Consider the following 26631-nt stretch of genomic DNA (forward strand, 5'->3'; position numbering starts at 1 on the left):
GGTTCCCTTGATTACTCTGCCATTGGATTGTAATTTATTTATCTTTTATCGTTGCAGAAACTTTGGGAAGGGATGCAGGTGTGAAATTAAATGGTGATTTTTTTTAAATGTCATGTGTCACCCACTGCCTCAAGTTTGCATGTACACCTTCTTAAATAGCTTTAGGGTTGTTTGCTAGATGTATTCAATATATTTGTTGGAAACAAATCGGAATTATTCTAAAATTTTCAAGTACACATGCACCACCATACTACACTACTGGTTCTTGCTTCTATGATAAATAATGTTTTAAAAGTTTTGGTCTCTTGTTTTGTTTTGTTTTTGTTTTTGTTTAATAATCATTTTTTGCATTAATGTTTATTGGGGATAAATAAAAAAACACAAAATGTTTGAGACAAAATTAAAGAAATTTAATTGGTTAACTAAACATGCTTACTAATTCAGTGAACCCAGCAATGGCATTATTATAAAACGAAACTTGAGTACTAGTAATCACAGGTCCATTGGACTTGTACACGAGAAGTTGATACCATTCACTTACTGAGGATTTCTTGTTAAGTTGGTTCCCGTAGTCTTAAGGGCGGAATACTTTTGATACTAAATCTCACTAAATGCTAATATCAGTTACAGTGAATTGAATAATAACACTGTACATTTAAAGAAATTCTATCTTTAAAAAAGATAGCCGACACATATGCCCGCTTTGTTAATACCAGAATCTGATTAAGATTTATTTTTGGTGAAATGTGAGATCACTATTTCTAATTATTCCATACATAAAGATCGTTAAATATATATAAAAATGATCGAAAATATCCCCGACACCAGTGCCCCAATGGAGATTCAAATTTCACGGTTACCATCACATTTGTCCAATATATTTCGAGATTATAAGCTGCATCGGTTAGTATGTCATTGTTAAGCATCCTGAATGTCACGTGATGTCAAAGCGAATTCAATACCGACTCCGTTAGAAAAACACTATTCATGTTTTGGTTTGTGTAAGAATAACCAAGGGAACCAAGGTTATAGCGGCAATCAAAAGAATGTAATCCACGTAGAAAGACCAGACATAGAAAACAAACATACACAACAAAGAACATGAAGTAACTAAAATGATATATAGAAAGTAACAAAAGCGAATGAGGAAATCGTACTCTAAAAACTGGGAGTATAGACAAAGTGCACCGGTATGATAAGCGTCCTCTGCTTTTCTAGAAACACCTGCCGAGTTGCTCATAAAAAGTCAAGTTAAGGGTAGACAAACGAGGAAAGGAAGACTATGACACGTTGAATAGATCAGTTTTCATGGCATAGATGCATAAACCCTAACGATCCACGAGTTCATGATGACGATCATAAAACCTCTGTAGTAATGACATCAATCTTGTAGCAAATTAACCCTGTTCCAAAGGCCTGTTTGTTAGAATTCTAGCGCGAAACAAAAAGTCTGTGTAGTTTCGGCAAGCTCTGATGTATATATAACGTTGGAGTTGTGATCTGAACACTCGATACGAAGGTGCTGAAGGGATGTTGCCACAGATGAAAGGAAAGTTGACAATTGCGAATAAAAAGTCATCACGTTTGTCGTAAAGTTTGGTCAACAGTTTTCCTTTACCATCGATTTCTAAGTGTAGGTCAAGATATGAGGCTGACTTCACAGTGTCTGTAATATCCTTTATCTCAAGTTCTTTGGGGTAGATGCGATGTATCAAATCCCCGAAATTAAGATTGTTTAAAGATAATACGTCATCTATATAGCGGAAACTGAGATTAAAGGATTTAGCCAAACCATTTTCTTTCTTTCGAATCAGATCAGCTATAAAGTCAGCATCATAAGAGTGAGGGAATAAGTCAGCCAGTAGAGGAGCACAATTTGCTCCCAATTGAATGCCGACCGTTTGTTGAAAAACATGTCCACCACACTGGATAAATATGTTGTCAAATAAAAAATCCAGCATTTTGTAAACATCTTCCTCTGTATCTTTGAAATTATTTCTTACGAAATAAGAGGAATCTCTACCAAGGACTGTATATTTGTATCTAGTTGTACCATCCTTTTCGGAAAAGCAACGATGTGTAATGTTTTTATGTCGGGATTTTAACTGAGCATGGGGAATAGAAGTACACAGTGTTGGAAAATAATAGATTTTAATGCTATTATATTCTGATCATAATCTCCAAAAGATCTGTCGAATTTTTAATTAATACAACTACGGGAGTAACAACTATTGTGGTATGACTGCAGACCCTCTTTGACAGTTGTGAGTATAGAAGTTTAAAGTTTTGAAATAGGTTTGGTGGTACATTTTGAAGATCCAGCTACGAAACGTTGTTTGTATGGATTTTTGTGGAGTTTAGGAATCCAGTACATAGACTGTAAATCACAATCACCGTCCTTGGAAGTGAGTTCAGGTTTATGCTACCATGTATAAATTCGTGACTTTTATGAATTGCAAAAGGAAAATTTAAAGCAGACTTCTTACATATAATGTGCATTCCATTAATACTGAGGGCTGCACAAAGTTATTCATAGAAAAAATCACGAAATTTGGCACACACAAATTGTCCACTGTACGATATAGCGCTAATTGCCAGCTAAAGCATTTATTCCTACATTGTTTAACTAGTAGCAACATTTCAATTTGTTTTGTCGTTTCATTGTAACATTGCGGCAATGTTAACACTTTATGGAATATGTATTACTTCCACAAGAGCAGTATTACTATGCATATAATACATTATAGATCTGTTCGACTATACATTACTTGACACACAGAAGTCTAGGACAATCTTCTGAACAGAGGGTGTAAATACGTTTTCTTAACTTTACATCACTGCCACGTGCACTCAGTGACAAACACTACCCTTTTATGTAAATTAACACAGCACACTGAAAACAGCTTCGCAGATTTTTAATGAGCAGTGATTATGCTCTGTTTTTTTTTTTTCACACCTGTATAACAGAGCATAAAACCTGGTGGAATTAAACATTGTAAACCAGGAAGCAGTTATACTTCTGCGGAGGAGATTTCAACAATGTATACTTGAAGACGAAAGTGAACATATGCTTACCATCATAACTTCTGATAACTCTGATAACACTCAATCGTTTGAAGAGTTCACATTAGTCAAAAACTTAAACTGTTAGGTATTGTAATATGTTTGTAAATAATTCGACTTCACAAGTTAGGTTGGTGTATTTTCGTACATAGAAGTTAAATGACACAGGATTAATCTAGTTAATGATTGCTTTACCAGCTTTCTACTGACAGGTGTAATGAAGACAGGTTAAATCTGCGGTCAATGGGATCATAAATTTATTTTATCGTCTGACTTTGTTTGACTGCAGTTGCAGTAGTGTAGTTAATTATAGTGGTAAGGATTAAACTGTCTTGATTAAGTGTCAGTGTAAGTAAGAATCAGGAAGTGGGTGATACGATACATGATAGTAATGACCCACAATTTACAAAGCTTGATTTGGGTATTTGTATCATCAGAATCAAGAAAAAATACAAAGTTTTTCCACGTCACTTTGCTAAATTGACTTATTATTTCATTAATGCACTGAAAATGAACATTTAAAGGGTAGATAACTCAAATTAAACCCCATGTTTATTCTATATATTGAAAAAAATCTGAGAAAATCTAATGATTATATAAAAGTCTTTTCAAATAGAAAAGCATTCTTGGGTGATGCATATAGGAATGTCAGATCGGTTGAGTTTTGCTATGCATGTTATTGACTTTCCCCTATTGCAAGATTATTGCTAAACACTTGCGTATACACTTAAAGGTTCAAATTTTAATTTAGGGAGTAGAATGTTAGCGGTGAACCTGTGAGGATGTTGTTAAGTCGTGAATCTGAAGTGATTCGGAAACATTTATTATTTGTTATTTTTCTTCTGGATATAAACTGAAGCAACCATTATTGTTCGGTCTGTACTTCTGTACCATCGGTCACGTCACGATATGTTTCAATTGACGTTATTGTTTTGAGTATGTATTTTTTTTATGTTTTCTTGATCTAATTTTAAAAATACAGGATATCTGCGATATCGACACAGCAATACTGAGGCGTCGGCAGTGAGATAATTTAGATACGTCAAAATCCTTAATCAAGGCCTAAAACATGAAGACATGAAGACAATGCATACGGGTGACATATTGGGAATATAGTTGAAATAATATTCTTCTATTCTTGACTGCGGTTGTATTTTTGTGTATGATATTGTATAAGTTTCCTGGATGTTCCATTTTCAGAATAATTAAGTTTGCGTTTCATTTCGTGTTTGATTTAAATGCTGGTTGTATCGAAAACAACACCGCCCATTGCAGCTTGTATGTTTTCATTACAGTTCATCAAGGGCTGAATTTGATTGTTTACATATGATCCACAAGAGTAAGTATGTCCTGCTTTTATAGCGGCACACTTCATATTGAAAGTGATTTTATTCTTGTAATGATCTAGCAACAACTATGCAGCTCTGCATCACGCGCTAAACAGTATTCACACTAGAACGAAATAATTCAATCCAACTAAGTATAATGTTGTAAACGCAGTAAATGACTAAAATTGTGGGAAAAGTATTCGAAATTGACAAAATTAGATTAAAATGATAAATAAACCATGCGGTAATAATTAACATCGTGTCAATGATTTCTACAAGATTTCAAAAGAAATGAAATGTGTCTCTCTCTCAGAGCACTTAAATGACATGTTCAAATAGAAGATAGAATGTGTTTAATCATAAATACTAATTGTTATTTAGCTGGATCTGAGTATGGATATCTCGACAATAGGACATATTTCAGAACACTTTAAATATGCATAAAAAATGAAAAATTCATGGCATTGGTACGTGAGGACAGATATTATTATATTGAAGTCTGCTATGATCTTAAAAAAATCTATAGAAAACATCCATTGTGGGGAGGATAAAATAAACCTCTCCAGACAAAGCTTTTAAATATGAATAAAAAACTCAACAATCAGTCAACTTTTTGAGTAATCTCAACACACTCTCAAGACGGCAGTGTGGATTATAAGTGTAATAGAGAACATTCTTGACAAACCATATGACCTAGCCACTTTGACTTGTATCAAAGAATATACTCTACCGCTTTTAGTCAAGTGTCAAGTTCTTTAGGTTATGCATTCGATAAGCCGTCAAATCTAATAAAGAAAATCTTTGACTGTTCTCAGATAAAATGAAAGGATGTACACCGGATGAATTTCCCGTCCTTGCAGGAGTCCATTTTGCCAAAAAAATATCATTATCTTTATATATTTCAGTTGACGTCAATTTTTTTAGTCACCATTCATGTATGCATTTGTATTTTCTTACTTGTCTGTCGGAAAAAAACTATACATTTTATCTCTGCATCACTGAAGTTTTTAAAGTTTTTTCAAGAGAAAATCCTTGACAAAATTATTCAACCTTATAAGGTTAATTTGCAGTGCATAAAAAATCAAAACTACTTTTACCAAAACGCTGGTCTTATTTCGTTATTTCCTATGATGAAATGGTCAAACACGGTCAAAAAATGGTTGATTATTCCAAAGCACTTTTCACCACTGTATGATTCTAACAAAGTCTAGTTCTTTTAATATTTATCCATAAAATGTTATAAAACATAACTGGTTTTGTAGAATAATTTATTCGGTTATATATATATATATATCTACAATTTAACTTAGTTTTTATGTATAGACATAGGGATAAAAGGCAGTTTTGAAGTCTATACAGATAACATAAAGTTGCACGCAGTGTCATGCTTGATACCGAACAGCAACAACAAGAATTGCTTTTAACAGATGACCGATCATTATAAAGCCACACACCAAATGTAAATATATCGATCAAGACGTTCTTTGAAATTCTGTTTATCTGCCGATAGACGACTACATTTGAGTCCGGGTTGAACTTTATTAACTGTTTTAGTTTTTATATCAGTTATTTGAGTTATTTGTGTATGTTTATTCTATATCATTGCCGCATCAAGTCTGTTAGATTTACCTTACTTTGTAGGTAATTAATATTAGTTTCTGATATTATATATATTTCAGAATACATTCAGTTTGATTTGTCTTTGTGATTATTGTATTGTTTCTAATTGCAATTGCATTTCATTTTATGTTCATTTTTGTATTGGAGATTGATTTATTGATTGACTATTAGTTGTCCAATATTTTAGGATTATCAGAATTCTTGTAAAACTAGATGTTATTGTTTACTATATAGAGAGTAGTATTTTGGTAACTTGCTTTAAGGAGGTAGACCTAGGGTAAGTGACACAACTCTTTAGAGTCATTGGAACGTTTGTATTCAGCATTTTACATCAATCTTATATAAGTATATAATTAACTTGGATTCATTTTATTCTGTTTCAAACGAAAGCTTGGGAGGCTTTAGTGTAATTGAAGTTGATACAAATATATCACTGACTTCATGAGTAATGTCCCTTAACCTAGGTCCATCCCCTTAATAATATATTGGATTTTAGATTGCATTTATATTTATTAAACTGTAAGTACTATTATTAATTTTCATTACTTTCAGATACATGTTTTGCTTATTTCATTTTATTTACTTTGGTTAAATGTTTTCAAATAGACTCTCAATTTCATCTTCTCATTGGAATCCGGTAACTTCAATTTTTAAAGGGCAGCATGTTCTGGACCATTATGTGGTTGATTTGCTGATGGCAGTCTAGGGTGAATGTTATTTACAGTTTATTTTACATGTGAATGGCATGTCACTGTACTGTCCTTCCCATGTTTGGTTATATGCCTTATTCATGTAATATTCAGATCGCATTTTTGAGTGAAATAATCATCATGTGGTACAGAAAATACAAAGAATAAAATGACGGTTTTTTTTGTCAAAATTAGAATAAAAATGTTGTTGGTATATCTCATTGTTGTTGCAATAGTAACATCATATTATATTGCCCTTTGGGCGGGACTGGAATAGAGGCCTCCAAAACACAATAAGCTGTTTTAATATATTCTATAATGATCAAATCTGATGAAATGTACAGATAAATAGATCCTACAAACACAAAATAAAACAATATACATGCGAATGTAAGTGCTAAGAAAGACAATTCTAACATGTCAACGAAATGTCGGAACGTAGCACTTATGATGATATGATAAACTTGCATATCAACGCAATGAATTTTTCTATGACACACTTGTTTACATTATGATTTTTAGTTATCATTAACATATTGAGCATGCTTTCTAACTAAATGAAAAATATGCAAAAGCAGCATAACAAAATGATACATAAAACATTTACATCAAAGCAAAGCTCAACACACAACAGGAATAAAGATCCAGTCTTATTATAAATAAACATCTATCTACATTGTTACTGAAAACAGATACTAAACTGACTGCAAACATAACATTTATAAGATGAGCGCATCTTTAACATGCTAAATTGTATATAAGACAACACAGTCATACTTATCTGCCTAAAGACAAATGCACTATACCGCAAACTGTTCACTTTTAACTTATATCCTTGTAAACATGACTATTTTGAAGCTGATTATGTGTAAGTGGTTCATACTTGTTTGACATATCATTTATAGAAGGTTCTGCTTGTAAACTAGCCTCTATTTCTTCTTCAATTGAGGAATAAATTACATTATTTATTGTCTGTCTTCTTCTTCCTCTTTCAGAGGTAGGTCTCGATTCCCTAATCGGTGTTTCCGTGTCTAAATATAACTCTTCAGGTCTAGAACTCGAACTCTGAGGTATGTCTGTTATGTTTCTCTGCCTTTTTATATTTTCCATAACTTTGCGTTGTAGAACATACATACGGATTACCATGAGTATAACTGTTATAGCAAATGCACAGGCTATGCCCAACAGTATGAATGCTAAAGTGTAGTTAACCACCGAATATGTGTCTAAAAGAAAACAGATTTAATATTCTATAAAAGTAAAATCAAGGAGCGTATTCAAAATATATGGTATTCATGTAACGAAAAGTACAAATATGATAAAAAATCAAACCTTTTCAACTACAAATCATTCAAAGAGGGGGTGGAATGTATATGTATCAAACTATTGCATATTGTTAGCTTTAGAATGACCAGAATGCTCCAGATAATTAAACAAATTATCTTTTATTATCTACAAATATTTCTTTCTTGTGATGGGCAACAAAGTGCAGGAGTGGACTATTATTTTGACTTTAAAGTCAAAATTCCTCTTTTGTGTAGCATATCATTCAAAACCTTTCATTCCAAAATATTGTAATAGAAGACATCTTATAAAAACGAAATACTGTCAGTTCAAGCAATGAAATGCATAAAGGCAACGAGAATCAAGACATATATCTTGTCGGCCATTTTTTTCGGATGGTGCACTGAATATTGACTTTGTCTAATATTAAAACGACAGCTATGTTATAATACTTGATGGCAAATATCATACAATAACATATATCTGAAAGATAATTACATACAGCGCTCTTGGATAATATAAATGTCCCATTAACATTATATACCATCCCAATTATCCACATCTCAAATCCCTATTAAAAAATCCCCATCCCCTCCTAGCATACCCATTGCATTTTTCTTCATCAAATATTGTACATTAGCAAATAAAATTGTATTTTTTTAATACTTCACAATTTAAGATGTTAATTTTAAATTAATATGATAAATTAAACATATAAACAAATATTTGAAAAATTGATTTCCTTATCCTTCACACTACCCCCCCCCCCCAATATACCACAGAATGGGAAGTATTCCCAATACAAGTACTATGCAAGTGTTTCAAGGTTTTCAAAGTTTATGAAATCTGCCCTGTTGTATAATTAATACAACAATACAAATATGCAATTACCGTTCCTTGATGTCCAATCTTGAACTTTTGTATTTGTGGCGTAGAAATCTTGAGTGGTTTCGCTTAATGTAGTCGACTCTTCACTATACCTTGTAATACTGTTAGTTGTTGTTTCTAGGGCATATATAACAGACATATGGTGATATGATCATTTTATCATTACAATTTATTATCGTGGTTAAGGACTATTGCAAGGATGGGCTAAATAAAGTAATCTTTTTGCGTCATAAAAATTATGAGTTCAAATTATTATTTATTCAAGTTGAACAAAATAAGAATCTTTAGGTTTATGTCAAATGACCATTTAGGTCTCTATTCCTTGCTTTTATTGTATCCTCTATCGATACACTACCTTTATTTTACATGTATTTCAGATAATTTAATGATGAATTACTCTGAAGATTATTCTATCTAAAATCAAAACAGGGGTTTCGTCTAAATAATTGTGTAGCTTTCTTGGAATCATGCGTTTCATATCTAAATCAAATGTGAATTTTATACATTAGATTGTGCTATATTTTAGAGGACATAGCTCGCTGTATGAGCGACATGTTTTTAAAAGCAAACTGCTCATACCATAAACTACTTGCAGTCTCAAATCATAATGAGAAATTTGATCCTTTAACATTCGAATGCATCGGAAGTGTCCGGCATCCGTATACTGCACATTCATAATTTGTAGAATATAATGAGTTTCATTCAAAACCGGGATGCTTAGTCTCAAATGCTCTGACACTTCTTGATTGACACTGGGTCCGTCTGAATAGGTCTTTTCAGTCACTTTTTCAGTGGCGTTGAATTTCAACCATTGAATTAAAGTAACCTCAGGCGTTTTTGGACAAATAAGGGACGCTCCGCCACCGTTTGGTATAACCAACACATTATCTTGTCCTGTACAGATGGTTACTGAAAGGCAAATAAAATTTAATATATTTTCAATTTATATTGTAAATCCATTTTTTTCTATGATAAATTATAGACAATTGTACATATGTATACGTCTGTGTTTGGTCTCCAGTATACGCCTGTTTCAATAAATAATCCTAAATTGAGTTTTTCTCCACATTTGCAATTTCAAGTGATATGATTGGTCAAAGTATGAACGGAATGACTTGCTGAAAACCTCAATTTGAGATTTTTCCATTTAATCAAATCTAGATCTAACATGTTCAATAGCATGAACATGAAAATAACCAGTGTTTTATATTGATGCATGTACAAAAGTGGATGTCTATATGTTTAAGAGTCAAATCCTTGTTCAGCTTCAAAGCTGTTTTGGCATGACAGATCTGTGTTTTTTTCTCCCTAAAAACAAGTTATTCAGATATTTCCTCATCTTTTTCCTCGTTTTGGCAAACAACATGACGTCATAATTGCCACAGCATGTTGTTGTTGACGTCGTTGTTCGACATGACTGCAACTCTTTATTCTAGTAATGAATTGTTTCGAATAAAAATTAAAGCAATGCATATACACATACATTTTGTCCTTAGATGTATCTGTTTGAGGATACAACACTATGCTTACACCTACCATGGAGGTTTGGAAAATGAATTATTTCGGAATTGTAGTCGAAAGAAAGAATCATAATTCCATTCACCCTAGAATTTAACCCGAATTACGAATTTTCAAATCCCAGCATCAATTTTTTCACTTTCAGACAACGATTAAAGATGGATTCATCAAAACCGAGATTTTCACCACAGAAACAGATGAGCGTCAATATATATATATATGCGATCAAGTCATTCATCATCCGTATAGCTATATAGCCTAACTGGCCGAGTGTTCTAGGGCGCTGGACGTTGTGCAGTTGGTGTTTTCATAGATGTCACAGCAGTATGAGTTCGAGTCCCGCGGAGGGAACGACCAAATATTTGCTTAGTAAATAATATCAAGACTAAACCACACCTAAATTCTAGAATTGATGCAAGGGTCTCACTAACCACTTCCGAGTCAAATGACCACCTACTATGTACTAATTACACTGAACATAAACCTACATGTATGAATTATAATTGCACTATTTGTGTACTCTGATTAAAAGTAGTCTAGCTAAAGCTAAAAAGGTACTTTAAAATCATAGTTGTAATTTATTTCGAAAGTGTGCGAATTTTGTTTAAATGTGTGAGTAATTTGTCTCCATGATGTCTGTCTAGGATTAAAGGTAAAAATGTGGATTGTCAATATATTTTATTCAAGTAAATGTTGTGAAGAATGTCTACAATCATCGTACCATTAGCATAATGTTTCTGAAAGCTTTATTTTCCACGCTTCGCAATGGTATTTAACTTTGTCCTGGGAATTCACAGTAAAATTTTTGAAATTACCATTTTAGCATGTAAAGTAATGGAAACGTTAGAAGTGTTAATTGAAAATAAGATTACACGTATGGTCGCTCCTACAGAAGAATTCGAACCCAATATCTTCACTGACATCTATGGCAACACCACCTGCACTAAGTCCAACGATCTAAACCACTCGGCCAACTAGGCTATATGAAAATATATCTACCACAAACCGAGTGATACTTCCTTGTTAGTAAATCTAGAGCGGAAATATTATTATATCTATAAATATCGGTATATATAACTGTTAATAATTGTTGAGGTGTTTATGAAAATATTACTGATTTTTATCTGGGTTGGTTACAAATTCTTCTTACATTATAATCAAAATCTACGTCAATCTTACGGAAATAAGGCATGTGGCAGGCGATTTTATTGGATTACTATTTGATGCATTGCCGTGTACAAAAATATTACAGTTTGCCAATACGAAAATTAAACAACTTTGAACTTTTTCATTATTTGCATCTTTTGTAAAAACCGTCAATATGAAATGCCTGAAAGATGAAAGAACATACATTTAATCAGTTTATAGATGAAGATGAATGAATCCCACAATGGGAAAAGAGTGGCTGGGTTTGTGGGGTGGGCATTAGTCTGCAGCAAATAAAATGTTAGTTTGTTTGTTGGGGTTTAACGCCCGAGCAGCAATATTTCAGCTATTTTCAGGCAAATAAAATGAACGGATTGCCTAATCCGATGAAACTATTGTTTACGTGCATAGAACAAAAACAGTAACAAATATATGCGGAAGAACATTGTAGTGTCAATTAATGATTTTTTTTTAAATGTCCGAAAACAAGGTTGTCATACAGATTTTGAGGTATTTATTCTTACTATAAAGAAAAGCGATCGTTTACCTGATATTGATGCTAAATAGATGACCGTCATTATTTCCATGTAGTGAACAAGATGCATTTTCTCTATGGTGTTTCATTGTTTTTTTTAAATTACACAAAAAAATCCAACTTATCTTCCGGTAGGAATTTCTTCCTCATAAACTAATGCTAAATATATGACCGTCATTACTTCCATGTTGTGAACAAGATGCATTTTCTCTATTGTGTTTCATTGTTTTTTTAAATTACACAAAAAATCCAACTTATCTTCCGGTAGGAATTTCTTCCTCATAAACTTATTGTACAATGGAAGCTTTATAATTAGAATTCCTGACCACTTTAAACACATTTTCACGATCATTAGGATTTCGGTCAATAACAAATAAGAGTTGAAATTTATTACTTCTACAATGTTCCATCCAACACATTTGCGTTTCATTGTTCCGCCCGTTTTCATCTAAAGGGGGCTAAAACATGAATTTCATGTAATTTTATACGATTGCAAAAATTTGCGAGTATGATGTCGTTTTTTTGTTTTTTTGTTTTTTGTTTTGTTTTTTTATTTTATAGACGTGACATACAGTTATTGTACGATATAATCTCACGACTTATACCATTTACTATGCCCTAATACCCCATTCCACATGGTATCCATCCCTATTCCTCATTGATAATTCCCCATTCCCTATAGTATCCATTCCTCTATTGCATATTTTCAACCGATATTTAAATTATCAAATTAAAGTTTATCTTTTTTTTGAATATTTCAACTTTTCAGCCGTTATTAGTATTTACATTTCACACATTTTTATGTGAATTCATATTTTAAGACTAATTTCCCCCTCCTACTCATTCAAATTTCCAATTCCTCATTCCCTATCCCATCCCAAATCCCCCATTTCCCATTTACTATCCCCTATATACCGTATATCGTTCACAATATTCGCTCAATTACCCAAAAATGCTGCTACTAATGTTTGTCAATATTTTAGTGAATTCTTTCCTTCAATTGGTGTGAGCCCCTTTTTTTATTTTTTAAATAAATTTACGTTTTTCAATTTCTTTAGTTGAGTTACTTTATTTGTACAATAATGGGGTGATTTTCCGTTTTCTTAATTAAGGATGTTCAGGCATATATGTCAGATGTTCGGACTCCTCTGGTTTTATCCATTTCAACACAAGCATATATTTGCTTAGCGACAGTCATTTTTCTTTATATAGTTTCAAAAAGTATTTCTTAAAATATGAAATCTTTCTCATTTCTTCGGTGTCTTTATAGATAAAATATACTAAAACAAAACCTATGAAATATATTGCGAAATCCTTTTCTCGCCAAAATTTGAATTGCTTATAACTCAAAAAAACAAGCACACTTACCGATCTATTTTTTCTTATTTTGTTCTTTCGAGAAAGGTTGCACAACTCTTTGAAATCCTTGATATTCTTGAATAGAGCAGCAAACCTTTTGCAGCCTTGATAACGAAATTTTTGTCAATTGTTTATATTGATGTTCGCTCATAATTTTTGGATTTCATTATTTAGGATTATGTCACTTTGTTCAAAAATAGATGGTTTCACAGTTTTCGAACAATAAATTCGTAGTGGTTGTCCAAATTTTCATAAAACTTTGGAAACTAGTTTATTCACTTTTTATCTGTTTTAAATTTCTGATTTTCCTTTTTCTACTTTATTCATAAGAAAATTGCACAATAACTTTAAAATTTCGTGTTGTTTTTACGACCAATACACTTTTATTAGACGAACAATAGTCTCACTCTGTCATAATCCGTCGTTGTTGGCGTATGTTAACTTTAGTTATTTAAATGATTTTTGTAAAACTTAAATCCGGGCTTTTCAAATTCATAAGAACGTAGCGGATGGCTCTATAATTTTTGAATGTTTTTGCTACAACCCATTTAAATATAAGTGGATAAAAGGGGGAAATAGGTGTTATCATTAATTCAATTGATGGGAAAAGAATTTTGTTCATACGATTATGATGATTCAGATTCAGTATTTTCCATTCGAGATTCTTTCAAAATAAATAAAAAAATCTAAATTCTAATTTCATTTAGATTTTTTATTGCATTGTTTTGGAAAAAAATTCCTGCCTGCTTTTTCAGTCGGATTTCAGATATCTTGTCCCCCTCCCCTCACCCGCGCCAAAAAAAAAAGATTTTTTTTTTATTTTTGGTCCGATTTGAAATTTTATTTAATTTTATATCTTATGAAAATCTCTGATTGTGTAATTTTTATATCTGATTATCATCTATTGTTTTTATGTTATATGGATCGATGGCAACGGTCTTTGATTTCAACCCTAGAAGCAACACATTGTTCACGCTTGAGTGTAAGTCAATTGGTGTGCTATACTGTGCAAGCTGTCAAAACAAATATTGTGACTTCCCAAAAGTGAACAGAGTGCAGCATAATGCGGTTGCATCATGCTGCGCTCCGCAATTCTATATTTTTATAAAGCTTCTTTTTACATTTTATATATATTGTGTCAAATATTAAAGCACAGCTTTATTAAGCTTAAATTTTGTATCTACATTAGCATCTTTTCAGGGCTTCACCTCTGTGGGCTTATCTAGCTGAGTTTTGCTTTTTTACCGTTTTCATGCGTTGACATTTGCAGTAGTGAGCCGAATTAAGGACTGAAAAAAAATGCGGTCCTATTATAGCATCATGCTGTTGGCGTCCTTTTGTTTCCAGACAATAACTCGCGAAGAGATGTGTGGATATTTTTTTACGAAAAATGTTGCCATACCACAAAAGAAGGCTGTTATTGACTTGGGGTGTCATTTTAGAATGAAGGACCAGAAACAAGCATGTTCATGATATCTGGCCATAATCTTGACTATAAGTGAATACGTCTCTTTGAAATTGTAACTCGTGCCATACCATAACAGGATGTTTGAAACTGATTTTGATGGACAATGGCAGTTTCAAGAAAAAAACTTTTCTAAGTCTAATTTCCTCCCCTAGCAATACCGGTGTGCATCCACACTTGCCCCTCGGGCAACATCAGCCTGTGTCCACAAGTATGTTTTTGTTTTTGGAAAAAAACATACGATTTCAGACATTGTACACCGTTTTTAGAATGAATATGTATTTGGCATATCTCATTGTTATTGCTATTTTAACACTGTAAAATATAGCACTGTTTACTATTTAGTTTATATCATTGTGAACATGACTATTTTGAAATTGGTTTTGTGTAAGTGGCTCATACTCGTTTGTCATATCATTTATATGTGTTTCTGCTTATAAACTAGCCTCTATTTCTTCTTCAATTGAGGAATAAATTACATTATTTATTGTCTGTCTTCTTCTTCCTTTTGCGGATGTAGGTCCCAATTCCCTATTTGGTGTTTCGGTGTCTAAATATAACTCTTCATGTCTTGAAATCGATCTCTATCGTATGTCTATTATGTTTCTCTGCCTATTTATACTTTTCATAACTTTGCGCTGTAGAACATAAATACGGATTACTATGAGTTTAACAGTTACAGCAACAGTCCCGGCTATTACTTAATAGTGTAATATTACATTATCATGTAATATAGTTCAATTCCTACCTCAGTTAGAGTTAAGTCCTTTTTAACTGTTTCATTTATATTCAGAAAATTGTATTATAGTTGCTGTATTATCATAGTTATCTTCCATTTAACTATTTAAGCCGTATTAAAGGGCTTAAATTTCATAGCATATCACAATTAATCTATACATTTTATTTTATACGTTTGACCTACATCATATTGACAATAATAACTCTATCATACAAGACAGTTTTGGAGTTGATTCTGGCGAAAGCCAAGGACTTTTGTGAATTTAATTGTTTTAGAACGCCGAATGCCCGAAAAAAATGTAGCATGATATTATAAATTTTTAACATTATAACAAATATGTTCACTTCCCAAACGTATTTGAAAAATATTTTGATAGAATAAAAAATGCAAATTTAATGCTTTTTCCAAAACAATTTTAGATGGTTAGGCTTTATGTAAAAGTATTTGCTTAAAAGTGTTGTATAAAAATTAAATATCCACATTTTAATACAGAACATACCAGTTTTATATATTGTGAATTTCGATATGTGTTTCACAGAGTAACCTCTAACAGCAGCAATAAAATAAAATATGTAGTTTAAAAGTTCATTAAAACTTATCATTTAAGTAAGTTACACATAGAAATTGGCATTACCTCTGTTATTTTCATGAAATGTGACAAGCCATGTTGACTTTACAAACGTTTGTCATAGTGTTTTAAAAATAACATTTGTAATATTGCTCTTAAAAAAAAACAAGAAACTGTAATTAAAACCTATGACGCAGTGGTGCTATACTACATATTTATAATACAAATAAATGTAATGTAACAAAACCGTATTCTAACATGTATAATATCCATATTCAAGAGTCAGGACAATTAATATGAAATGCAACATTACACTAACAAATAATAATAATGTAAGCACTACTATTACAGTAATATGTAATATAAGTTATATATTACAGGAAACTGTAATAGAAAACCCTTAAAAAATCATGTAATATTAAATGTTCTTGTAAAACTCATATCGACCCCCTAAAATTCAAAGCTTATCACACTCAAAAGTAATCGATATCAAGTTACATTACCATACATACCATTATCATATACATTTTCACACTGACAAAATTACATTCCCCAACATATACAAAATATAGTAATCCATTGAAGATAAAGCAAACTAAACTTAATTGGATGAATTTGATCATTTTATTTTCTAAAAACTATTTTAAAAATAAATTCAATTATTAATTGCTTCTTTAAAAAGAGTAATTAAGGGAACCAAGGTTATAACGGTAATCAAAATAATATGTGTTTTACAATTGACTTGTGTTTGTCAATAAAATAATCATGTTCAAGGAGTGCGTATTTCAGTGGGATATTTAAAAAACAGCAAACTAAATTTCCCGTATAATTAAGTCAGAGCTTAAATATTTAGTGTATTACTTATCATCCACCAAAATATGAATCACCAATTTTTTTTCTCATACTTTATTGCTCAAAAACCGCAAAATTGTTGACCAAATAATATAAACCACATTTCGGTAAAACAGTATATTGACTTTGATGACTTCGTCATCATGAACTCGTGGATAGTTATGGTGTATCCATCTGCACCATGAAAACTGATTTATTCAACAGGTCATAGTTTTCCTTTCCTCGTTTGTTTACCCCGGACTTGACTTTTTATGAGCAATTCCGCGGGTGTTTCTAGAAAAGCAGAGGACGCTTACCCTACCGGTGCACCTGGTCCATGCTCCAAGTTTTTAGTGGAGTCCGAGCTGCTCATTTGCTTTTGCTCCTTTGTATGTATGACTTTAGTTACTTTATGTTCTTTGTTGTGTATGTCTGTTTTCCATGTCTGGTCTTTGTCCCTGGACTACATTCTTTTGATTACCGCTATAACCTAGGTTCCCTTAATTACTCTTTGATAAAATATGTCTTACCATATCAAGTGTCAATAAAATTAGATTTTAGTAGTAACGTGTTTTCTTTTTTTCTAGAAATTGAACATTCACTCCGTACAACTTACTTTTTAAAATGATGCATTTAATAGAAACAGAAAGTAAGAAAAACATAAAAGACAACTTTTTTTATGATGACAATTTTTCAATATATAACAAGTTACGCCGTCAATTGTTTTGTAAAGCATTTTAATGATCAGAATAACATTTTTTCCAAGAATTCATCATGCAATTACTTTGTTCATTCCACAGATAGCAGCTGTTTCTTTGTGATTACATAAAGAAAATTCTGGAAGATGTGTACCGCATGCACCAGGTCGAATAAAGAAAAAATCATCTTTTAGTTCGTAACCAAAACTGAGGTCAACGTTGCACATCTCCTCCGTGTCGGTTAAACTGAAAACGAAACAAACATATATCGATTGATTATCATATTAATCGTGTTTACCGTACAAGTGTAATCAACATAAACAAAATTGGTCTTAGCTAACATTGAATAGTCGTTGGCTGATGCGCAAAAGTTTCATTGTTGATATGTTTAAACATTACATTAATGACACTTGTAAGACCGGTTTTCACCAGGAACTACACCGTTCGGAAGATATCAATGACACTTGTAAGACCGGTTTTCACCAGGAACTACACCGTTCGGAAGATATCAATGACACTTGCTAATACGTGTAAAACAGTCGGTCATGTTATTTATCTATTTGTTTTACACTACAGAAAGAAAAGTCTTTAAAAAGTTTAAATGAAGAATTTGGAAATGTTTTTTTGGAACAAGCAGAAGACATAGATTACATACGCACACATATATACATACACATATCAGCTTCATACATGGATATAATTGACAACACATATAATATACATATTAGCAAGGTTTTAAAAAAGTTCCATACAAGTTTTTAGTCAAAACTCTTTTATGAATTTAGCATTCAAATCAGTTAAAGAGTACCTAATTGAAAAATACTACCAGTCTATTTCAACATAGGCGTAGTCGTGCAAGGATAGCAACAGTACAAGGGCACCAAATTTGAACATCCAGCTATTACATAGCCATGTGGGGATAAAGTAAAGCAGATTAAAAAATAAATAGGATCTTCACTGAACATTATGTGTAAAAATGCCTACGAATATAAAAAAAATATATGAAATATTTTACCCAAACTTGATAGGATTGTTTCCATTGTTGACATACAGACATTTGGCTGCCTAAATAATGAAGAAATAAATACTACGAACGTATATAAAGATCAACTCAATTGAGTTTAGGAGAGAATGAATTCAGACACAAAGAGGCTTTGCAGTACACAAAAATTATTTTACGGCATTTTATTCAGTTCTGATTACTATTTTTTAATTTAGCGATTCCGTATCTAATCTTGACTTTTAAACCACAAAAAATATCATGATTGTGGCTTGTGATTGTAGTTTGCCAAGATTATTCGAGGTAGGGCTTCGAACAAATCGACGAAATAGATATTTGAAATCATTATGTGTATGTCTTGTCCAAAAAGCAGTCAGCTAGACAAATAATGTCAGTTGTGAACATGATAAGTTTTATTAAATATGACCACTATTGATAGTGCATTGTCCTTTTTTATTTTGTTTTGTGTTGTGACTGACTTTTTGTGTACGCCCAATGATTTTTTTTAATTGTTGGTGATGTTTTGTCTGTAAATTTCGTCTTATCAACTACCTCCATATTCTACTTGAAATAACTATTCCACGAAACGATATATCTACAGGTAATTTGATGTTTATTTGCAAAAACGTTGAACATACATGTATCTGACAACACTTTAGACACACACACATGTTTTCAACCCTTTTAAAAATTTACTTATTTTATACGTACTAGAATATCACCGGGTTTAATATCAACAAATCCACCAATAATTGGGGTCAAATTCTAAAACACAAAGTTTAAATATAGGAGTGGATTTATTTAATTTAAGTACAAAATTCTCCATCCGTAAAATATATTTGCCTCAAATTGAATCGTCTATGCGATAACAAAACTAACCCATCTAGAAAATGATATGTATCTCAATTAGACATGTCTGTTTTGTGGTGAACATGACAACCATAGAACTAATCTCAAAAACATAAGCAATGATAATGATAACAAAATTTAACTGACAAATTTCCGAAAAAAAAGCAAACAAGAATTGGAATAATAATATATTTATAAAACAAACATTAAATTATTACCGATATCATAGAACCATGAGTTTGTAATTTTCAAACAGTCCCTTTGGTATGTGTTAGAGCAGTAAGGGGATAGTTTATACATATCATCATCGCACTCAATACACGCGAATTCAAAACGTATTATAGAGTACAGAATTAAAACAAACCTTTGATTTACCTTGGGTCAGTTGATTAGCAAGAAGAGTCCATGTTCCATTCCGAATTCTGAAAAGCTCGGCCATAATTCCTGAAGCCAAATAAAACCCCAAAGGGCGCAATAAGAAATGAAACACGCCAAATGATACACGCTGCACCTCAACACAGGATGGATATATTACTACTACATGTATCCGATTCCCATGAGTGAGTCTACCCATTTGCGTCTGGTTCTATATAAAAACCAGGCAAGGGTGCTTAATCACATCTTCAGATAATCAATTAAACTGCTCTTTAATAGTTTGTTATTGCCAACAAGCAACTCTTCTTATGTTCATTTCCTTAGATCTGCTATATATCGTGATACATTTTTGACTGTTTATTGTACAAACATTCTGGCGGGAAAATTTCCCGTACTTTTATGTAGTGGAACGTAACTATATATTGCTAAGTAGCATTCTAGCTAGGAATCGTGCAAAATATGATTCATGGTTGGAAAGCCGACGGTTTTTTTTATTGTTGATATTTTGTTGAAATTGCCATAGTAAACAGAAATTAACATTCGGTTTTTCATATAACCTGTTCTCTAAGGAGAAAAAATATATACAGAATGCACTGTAGATTTCAAAATTAAGGGAAATACCTCTGTAAATGAAACTCAAATACAATAGAATCTACTGTATTTTCGATGTTGATTATGTCTTAAGAGAGACAAACTGGGATGATTAATTACACATTTCATAATATAGATCCACAAACAACTCAAGTACAAATATAAAACTATGTAGCCTTTTTCAGGGTGTATCATATTTTTCAGATTTTGGATGATTCTTACAAAGACTTCTACTTAATATCTCCAGTGACCGAATTTCATGTTCACTTTTATTTTTGAATACAGTTTCTACAGTCTTACGGAAGGGTATATAATAAAAAAAACCTTTGAGATTAAGGAATAAATTAACGACTTGAATAAATGAGGCATTCCGATAAAAAGACAATAGTACTAGTATACAAAATTTATAAAATGCTAGAGTGTTTAATTTGGACAAATCGGAAAGTAAATAAAAAAAAAACAAAACAAAACCAGGTAATATTTGATATTTTACAGATTGCTTACCGTAATGATGAGCGTGCAAATGTACGCCAAATACTGCAATTTTTGGTTTCTTCCATTGGCAAGCAACTTCAGCAAAATAGCCTGTAGAAGCACAAAATATAGTCAAAAGAAAAAAAAATCATCTTACGCCGAAGAGGAAATCAAAAGAGTGTTGCAATAGGTGTTACAGCGGTACGAGTTCGAATCCCTTGGAGGGAACGACAAAAGAAATATGCTTCGCAAACTTGACAGTTTTAACTTGGTTGTCAATTTTTCAGACCCTTCTATGCTTACATTATCTTCCCTGTATCAATTTGATCCGATTAAGCAGTAGCGAATAGAGTGGTCACATTCTTAGACGTTTGTATATGAATAAATATATTTATATATAAAGATATATATCGTACCTTAATCCTGTTAAAACAAGAAATATAGTCAAAATAAATACGTGCAAGATGCAACGTAGAGTTTCATTTATATCTATCGTATTTTATTATTATCTGGCCAGTCAAACAGATTTACAAATACCATTTCGTCTTAATTTGAAATGGGATTCATTGAACAGAAAATATTAATTGTGTTCGATAGCAATTACCTTAATAAGGTTTAGGTAAACATATTATTTTCGGTTAAGAAAAATGCATTTTAGTTTTTATTTTGACAAATCAAAGATATAAACTTATAAACTTTCTGTTAACTCCGAGTATCCACTGACAACTAAGTAAAGGGAAACTTGCACAGAACAATTGCATGTAAAATTATAAAGTGTGATTACAGTACATTGCAAAAAAATACGTCATATTTTTTTCTATACAAAAAACTCCAACGACAGTATCAAAGCATATGTTATTTACCCCAATTGTATTGTAATAATGTAAATTGTGAATCTGGATCCCTGGTCAGTATATTAAGCGACCCTAGGATGACTCCGATTACCACGAATGAATATGAATAATATATGAGTAAATTGCCGCTATGAAATTAAATAAAAACCATGATGAAACTATCTAAATTAACTTCATTATTGTGCATTTATATTGAAAGATATTATAAGTAATTTGAAAGAAATATCTAAACGTTTCTGGTACAAAATGGATATTTAAACGTATAAAAATAAATAAAGTAACGTCATATCCATTCAGCTAATCAAAAGGCAGACGTCACTGGTAGCCTGGTTTTATATTAAAAAAAATTGAAACGAAAATATTACCCTGAATGCAAGGTTATCCAAATTGTATGAAACTAACCCTGTTCCTTCCTTGCTGGAATATAACCACTTGTAAACATCATAAATGACTGAAAGTAGTACTTTGTCCTTTAAAAGAATTTGTAATATACATGAGTTTTAGTACCACGCTGCAAGTTAAGATACAAAAACGTTAACATGTTTTCAGACTCATTCTATATAGAAATCAGACAGTCAGTGGCACATGCATGAACAAATTTTCTTATTCTTGGGTTTAATTTATACAGTCCACAATATCAATACTTCTGATGTATAACATTCTACAGTAAAAAGATTTAAATCAGTGAGAGTTTCATTTGCAAAGTTATCTCCCCTTATTTAGTATTCACTGGTAATGCAAATTGAAATATATTATTTTACAGCGAATGATATATTGACCAAATGATTTATTCAGAGCTATTTGATGGAATCGTGAGATCGAATGTGAATCATTTGTTTGGTGTGTTCTTAGTGTACAAGGGGTATTGTCTGAAACTTCTTAACAAATAAATAAGGGAACCGTTATTTCGTGTACTTTTTCTCTGGCCCTAGACTTTGGTTCTGTTTGTATATTGTGCTTCTGATGTGAATTGCTTGATGAAAATGTATAAAGTCAAAGAACGCGACGTAACATAAAAGAGAGTTGCTTTTGTTTTCAATTTCTTCCCTCATAACACTCACGAACTAACATGCACAATAAAGAACATTAAGTAACAAAAATCATACATACAAAGTAACAAAAGCAAATAAGCAACTCGGACTCCACTAAAAAACTGGGAGCATGGACCAGGTGCACCTGTAGGGTTAGCGTCCTCTGCATTTCTAGAAACAACCGCCGAATTGCATAAAAAATCATGTCCGGGGTAGACGAAAGAGGCAGGAAAACTATGACACTTTGAACAAATCAGTTTTCATCGCACAGATGGATACACCGTGGCGATCCACGAGTTCATGATGACGACAATAAAACTTCTGTAGTAATTAAAAAAAAAAATGAAATAGTATCATTTCTTAAAATTGAATGTACTTACGGTGATTTTACAAATGTCAGGGTTATATTCACCACTGGATATGTCAATTCTGAAATATTAAACAATAGAATGCATAACACACACAAACACACAAATTAAAAATACTGATAATACACTCTATCCAATATGAAAAAGGACAAAATCAAATGAAGTACCATCAGGTGTAAGAATAGGGCAATATCTGACATGTATTTTTTTTTCTCGGATTGGTATTATTATACTTTCGTGACGCGCAAATATCTTTTGACATATACATGTATAGATATATATGTAAAAAGTGCAAAAAATTTATTAAAAGGGAAACTTTATAAACATGTTGATGGTTATTTCTAAATAATTGTGGTATAAATACTTTAATATTGCAATAAATTTTCTGCGTTTTTATGTCGGTTAATGTCCATGGGTGCTTGAATAAGTAAACTCCAATTTCTGTTTTTCTGTTTCGTCAATCTATTCATTCATTTTAATTGATTTTTTTCACACATGACTGCTTGTTATTCCCTTATTTCGCTTTCCTACAACATACTTAATTGTTTGTGTTGTATGAAGCGAAAGCGGTCGAAACAGAAGGTTGAAATTCTGCTCGGCCAAGGAAAATTAAAAGTAACTTTTAACAATATGATTTCTATCATTTATGTTTTACTTCACGATTACTTTTCTACGTAGCAAGTTAATTTCAATGTTAATTTCCATCACTTAAATCTTATTTCAATCAGGTTAACCAAAACATCGCTCGGCCTTAAGTTTCTGCCAAAAATTCCAGATTCTTGCTGACATATGATATAAGACAAAAAATCTGACTTCATGTTACGTTTTGTGGATAAGCAGTGTCCGGTGCACAACAGATAAAAAAAGTGAAAAAAAAAAAAGAATTAAACAAGATTTATGAATATTATCTTAATACCATGAAATGCAGTCAAGTCGGAAACGAGTATATAACACTATAAAATCCAAATATCAATGAATACTGTTGCCTGACAATTATTACACTGACCTGTTATTGGAGATTTAAAATGTGATTCATATGTGAAATATCTCAGCCTTGCTAATGCACCAATCTTTATTGAAAAATCTGAAAATTTACATAAACCGCAATTTAGGTCCTGAAATATGTAACATGACAATCTTTGAAAATAATTAAATTTCAAAAGAAAATATGAAAAATCAGACACAGACAAAACCCCATCGATATGAAAATGTAATATCACTCAAGGATACTTTCACTGTTTGAAAAGACCATTTTTTTCTATCTCTGCATCACTGGCTTTGCGCCGAAATTTTTCAATAGAATCTTAGAAGAATTGGGTTTTTGAGTACATTCAGTGAAATTGTAACTCAATGGTCCAGCATGGTATTGACTATCTTGTCTGTTTTCCTTGATTCTGATGATGCAAACAGTCATATTACATTATCGGAATGGTGTTTTTTTACCATGTTTCATCGACTGCCTGGTTTTTACGGAGACTGACACTTGATAAAGCAATACAGCAGTTTGATAAATCAAATCAATCCCTTACGCAGTGATCTTTCATGTCCTGAATTTATAAGTAAAAAAAGCTTTAATGTTTTGTATGAGTCGACTAAATTATGGATTTACAAAGTTTAGGCAACTATTTTTAATCCATTTAATCAATGTCCAAAGAAGACCGAATTCAAAGGTTTCTCTGGATAGGTAAAATGGCTTAAAATATAAAAGTTAAATAATGAGAATTGTATGGCAAGCCAAAGTGGACAAAAATCAATATTTTGTAATATTCGAAAATGCTCATTTTTGTCCACTTTGGCTTGCATTGAATTGATTATATCAATTTTAGGCGGACGTTGCTTGACGATTAGATGTCGTCAAGCAAGCTCTGCTTTAATAAATAAATCACCTTTTGGGAATGTTGTTGCTTTGTTTGATTCTTTTGTGAAATCATCAACTGCAATGCCAGTCACTGCACTGCCTAAACAGTAACTATCTCTGTTTGAAGAACATTCCCTGAAGATGTTAAAATATTCATATTTGGTACATTGAAAATGTGAAATACCACACTTAAAATACTTATTGAATATGTGTACCTTTCAAAAGATAAATAAAACCCTTTCAGAGAGAAATTTGATCTACTAATTAATAATCTATCTCCAGATTAAATAATAATAAAATGTTATTACATCAAATTCTTATTAAACAGTGTGTCATTCATAAGTATGTTTATTTAATTTGAATATTTGTTCGTTATAAAAATGCACTGTAGGATATAAACAAAATATAATAATAATAAAAACAAACAAAAACAAAAAAATATACAACAACAAAAAAAAAACAAGTCTTGATCATATAAATGAAAAGAATGAGAACTGTGTTGTCAAAAATTCAAAGTTTTCCTTCCCCTTTTTTCTCTGGACCTGTAATTTTATTAATAACTTGGTGAGTGTTTCTAGAAAAACAGCGGACGCTTACCGTATCGGTGCACCCGGTCCATGAACCAAGTTTAAGTGGAGTCTGGGTTGATTTCTTTGACAAGTGTTTCTTGTGAGTTATTGTGGGTTTTAATATGTTTTTATTTCTCTGTCTAACCTGTAATCTCGGAATATATTATACCGTATTCTGCTCGAACCTAGCTTACTTCAATTACTCTCGCACTGTCATTCGATTGGTATGGTTTTCCAATTTTTGGCCAAAATGTGAAAAGTCAAGACTAACCGAGAGCGAGTTAACCTTACCAAGGTCCATTCTTAGCAAAGACTTCAGGTTCATCACAAAATCCTGTGGAAACATGGTGTATAAATGTACTGTCATATTCTACACGGCTAGCCACTGAAAAGTGAATTAAAGATTTTACTAGCTTTTTTATTTAGAAGTTACAAAGGTTTTAAGAATTATGTTTTAGTAGGTTCATACGCTTTATTGATGGTGTTTTATACCGAAAGTATTAATGTTGTTATCGTTTTCTTTCACCTCCGATCGTTAAAGAGCTTAAAATAAGTGACACGTTAGAAATACCAATGTCTGCTTTTATCTGGCCTTCAAAATTGACGAAAAAAGCAAAGGACACTTACCTACCGGTGCACCTGGTAAATGTTATCATTGATAAGTGGAGTTAGAGATGCCTATTTACTTATGTTATGTTGCTTTGTATGTATCATTTTTGTTATTTTTCTTTGTTTAGTGTTTCTGTTTTCCCTGTCTGGTTCTTGTCTTTGAATTGCTATCTTTTGATTTAAGATTTTGATTCTATGATCCATTGTTTACTCTTTCATGAGATTCTAATTAGGAGTTACAATGAAAATTTGATTCAACCATTTACTTAGTACTATAGTAAACTAAATTAAATATAATAAGGGGATAACTCTAATTTTAATT

At 31.8% G+C, this 26631-nt stretch overlaps 1 protein-coding gene across 2 annotated transcripts; it reads right to left on the reverse strand.

Annotated features, from left to right (window-relative positions):
* Positions 1-7401: 7401 nt before the first annotated feature.
* Positions 7402-12310, reverse strand: LOC148610455 (uncharacterized). Of its 2 annotated transcripts, none has more exons than XM_088543358.1 (4): positions 12084-12310; positions 9452-9781; positions 8876-8989; positions 7402-7926 (listed from the first exon to the last, which is right to left on the reverse strand). In XM_088543358.1, the coding sequence occupies exons 1-4, from the start codon at positions 12139-12141 to the stop codon at positions 7523-7525; spliced, it is 906 nt and encodes a 301-aa protein (XP_088399484.1). In that variant the 5' UTR covers positions 12142-12310; the 3' UTR covers positions 7402-7522. The 2 variants fall into 2 exon arrangements, with proteins under 2 accessions (XP_088399484.1, XP_088399485.1); XM_088543359.1 differs by lacking the exon at positions 12084-12310 and adding an exon at positions 10409-11371.
* Positions 12311-26631: the final 14321 nt, after the last annotated feature.

Source organism: Perna viridis, chromosome 8 (assembly GCF_037379345.1).
Source record: "Perna viridis isolate PV_CMFRI_1.1 ecotype Kerala chromosome 8, ASM3737934v1, whole genome shotgun sequence".
In the NCBI taxonomy this organism is placed as follows: Eukaryota; Metazoa; Mollusca; class Bivalvia; order Mytilida; family Mytilidae; genus Perna; species Perna viridis.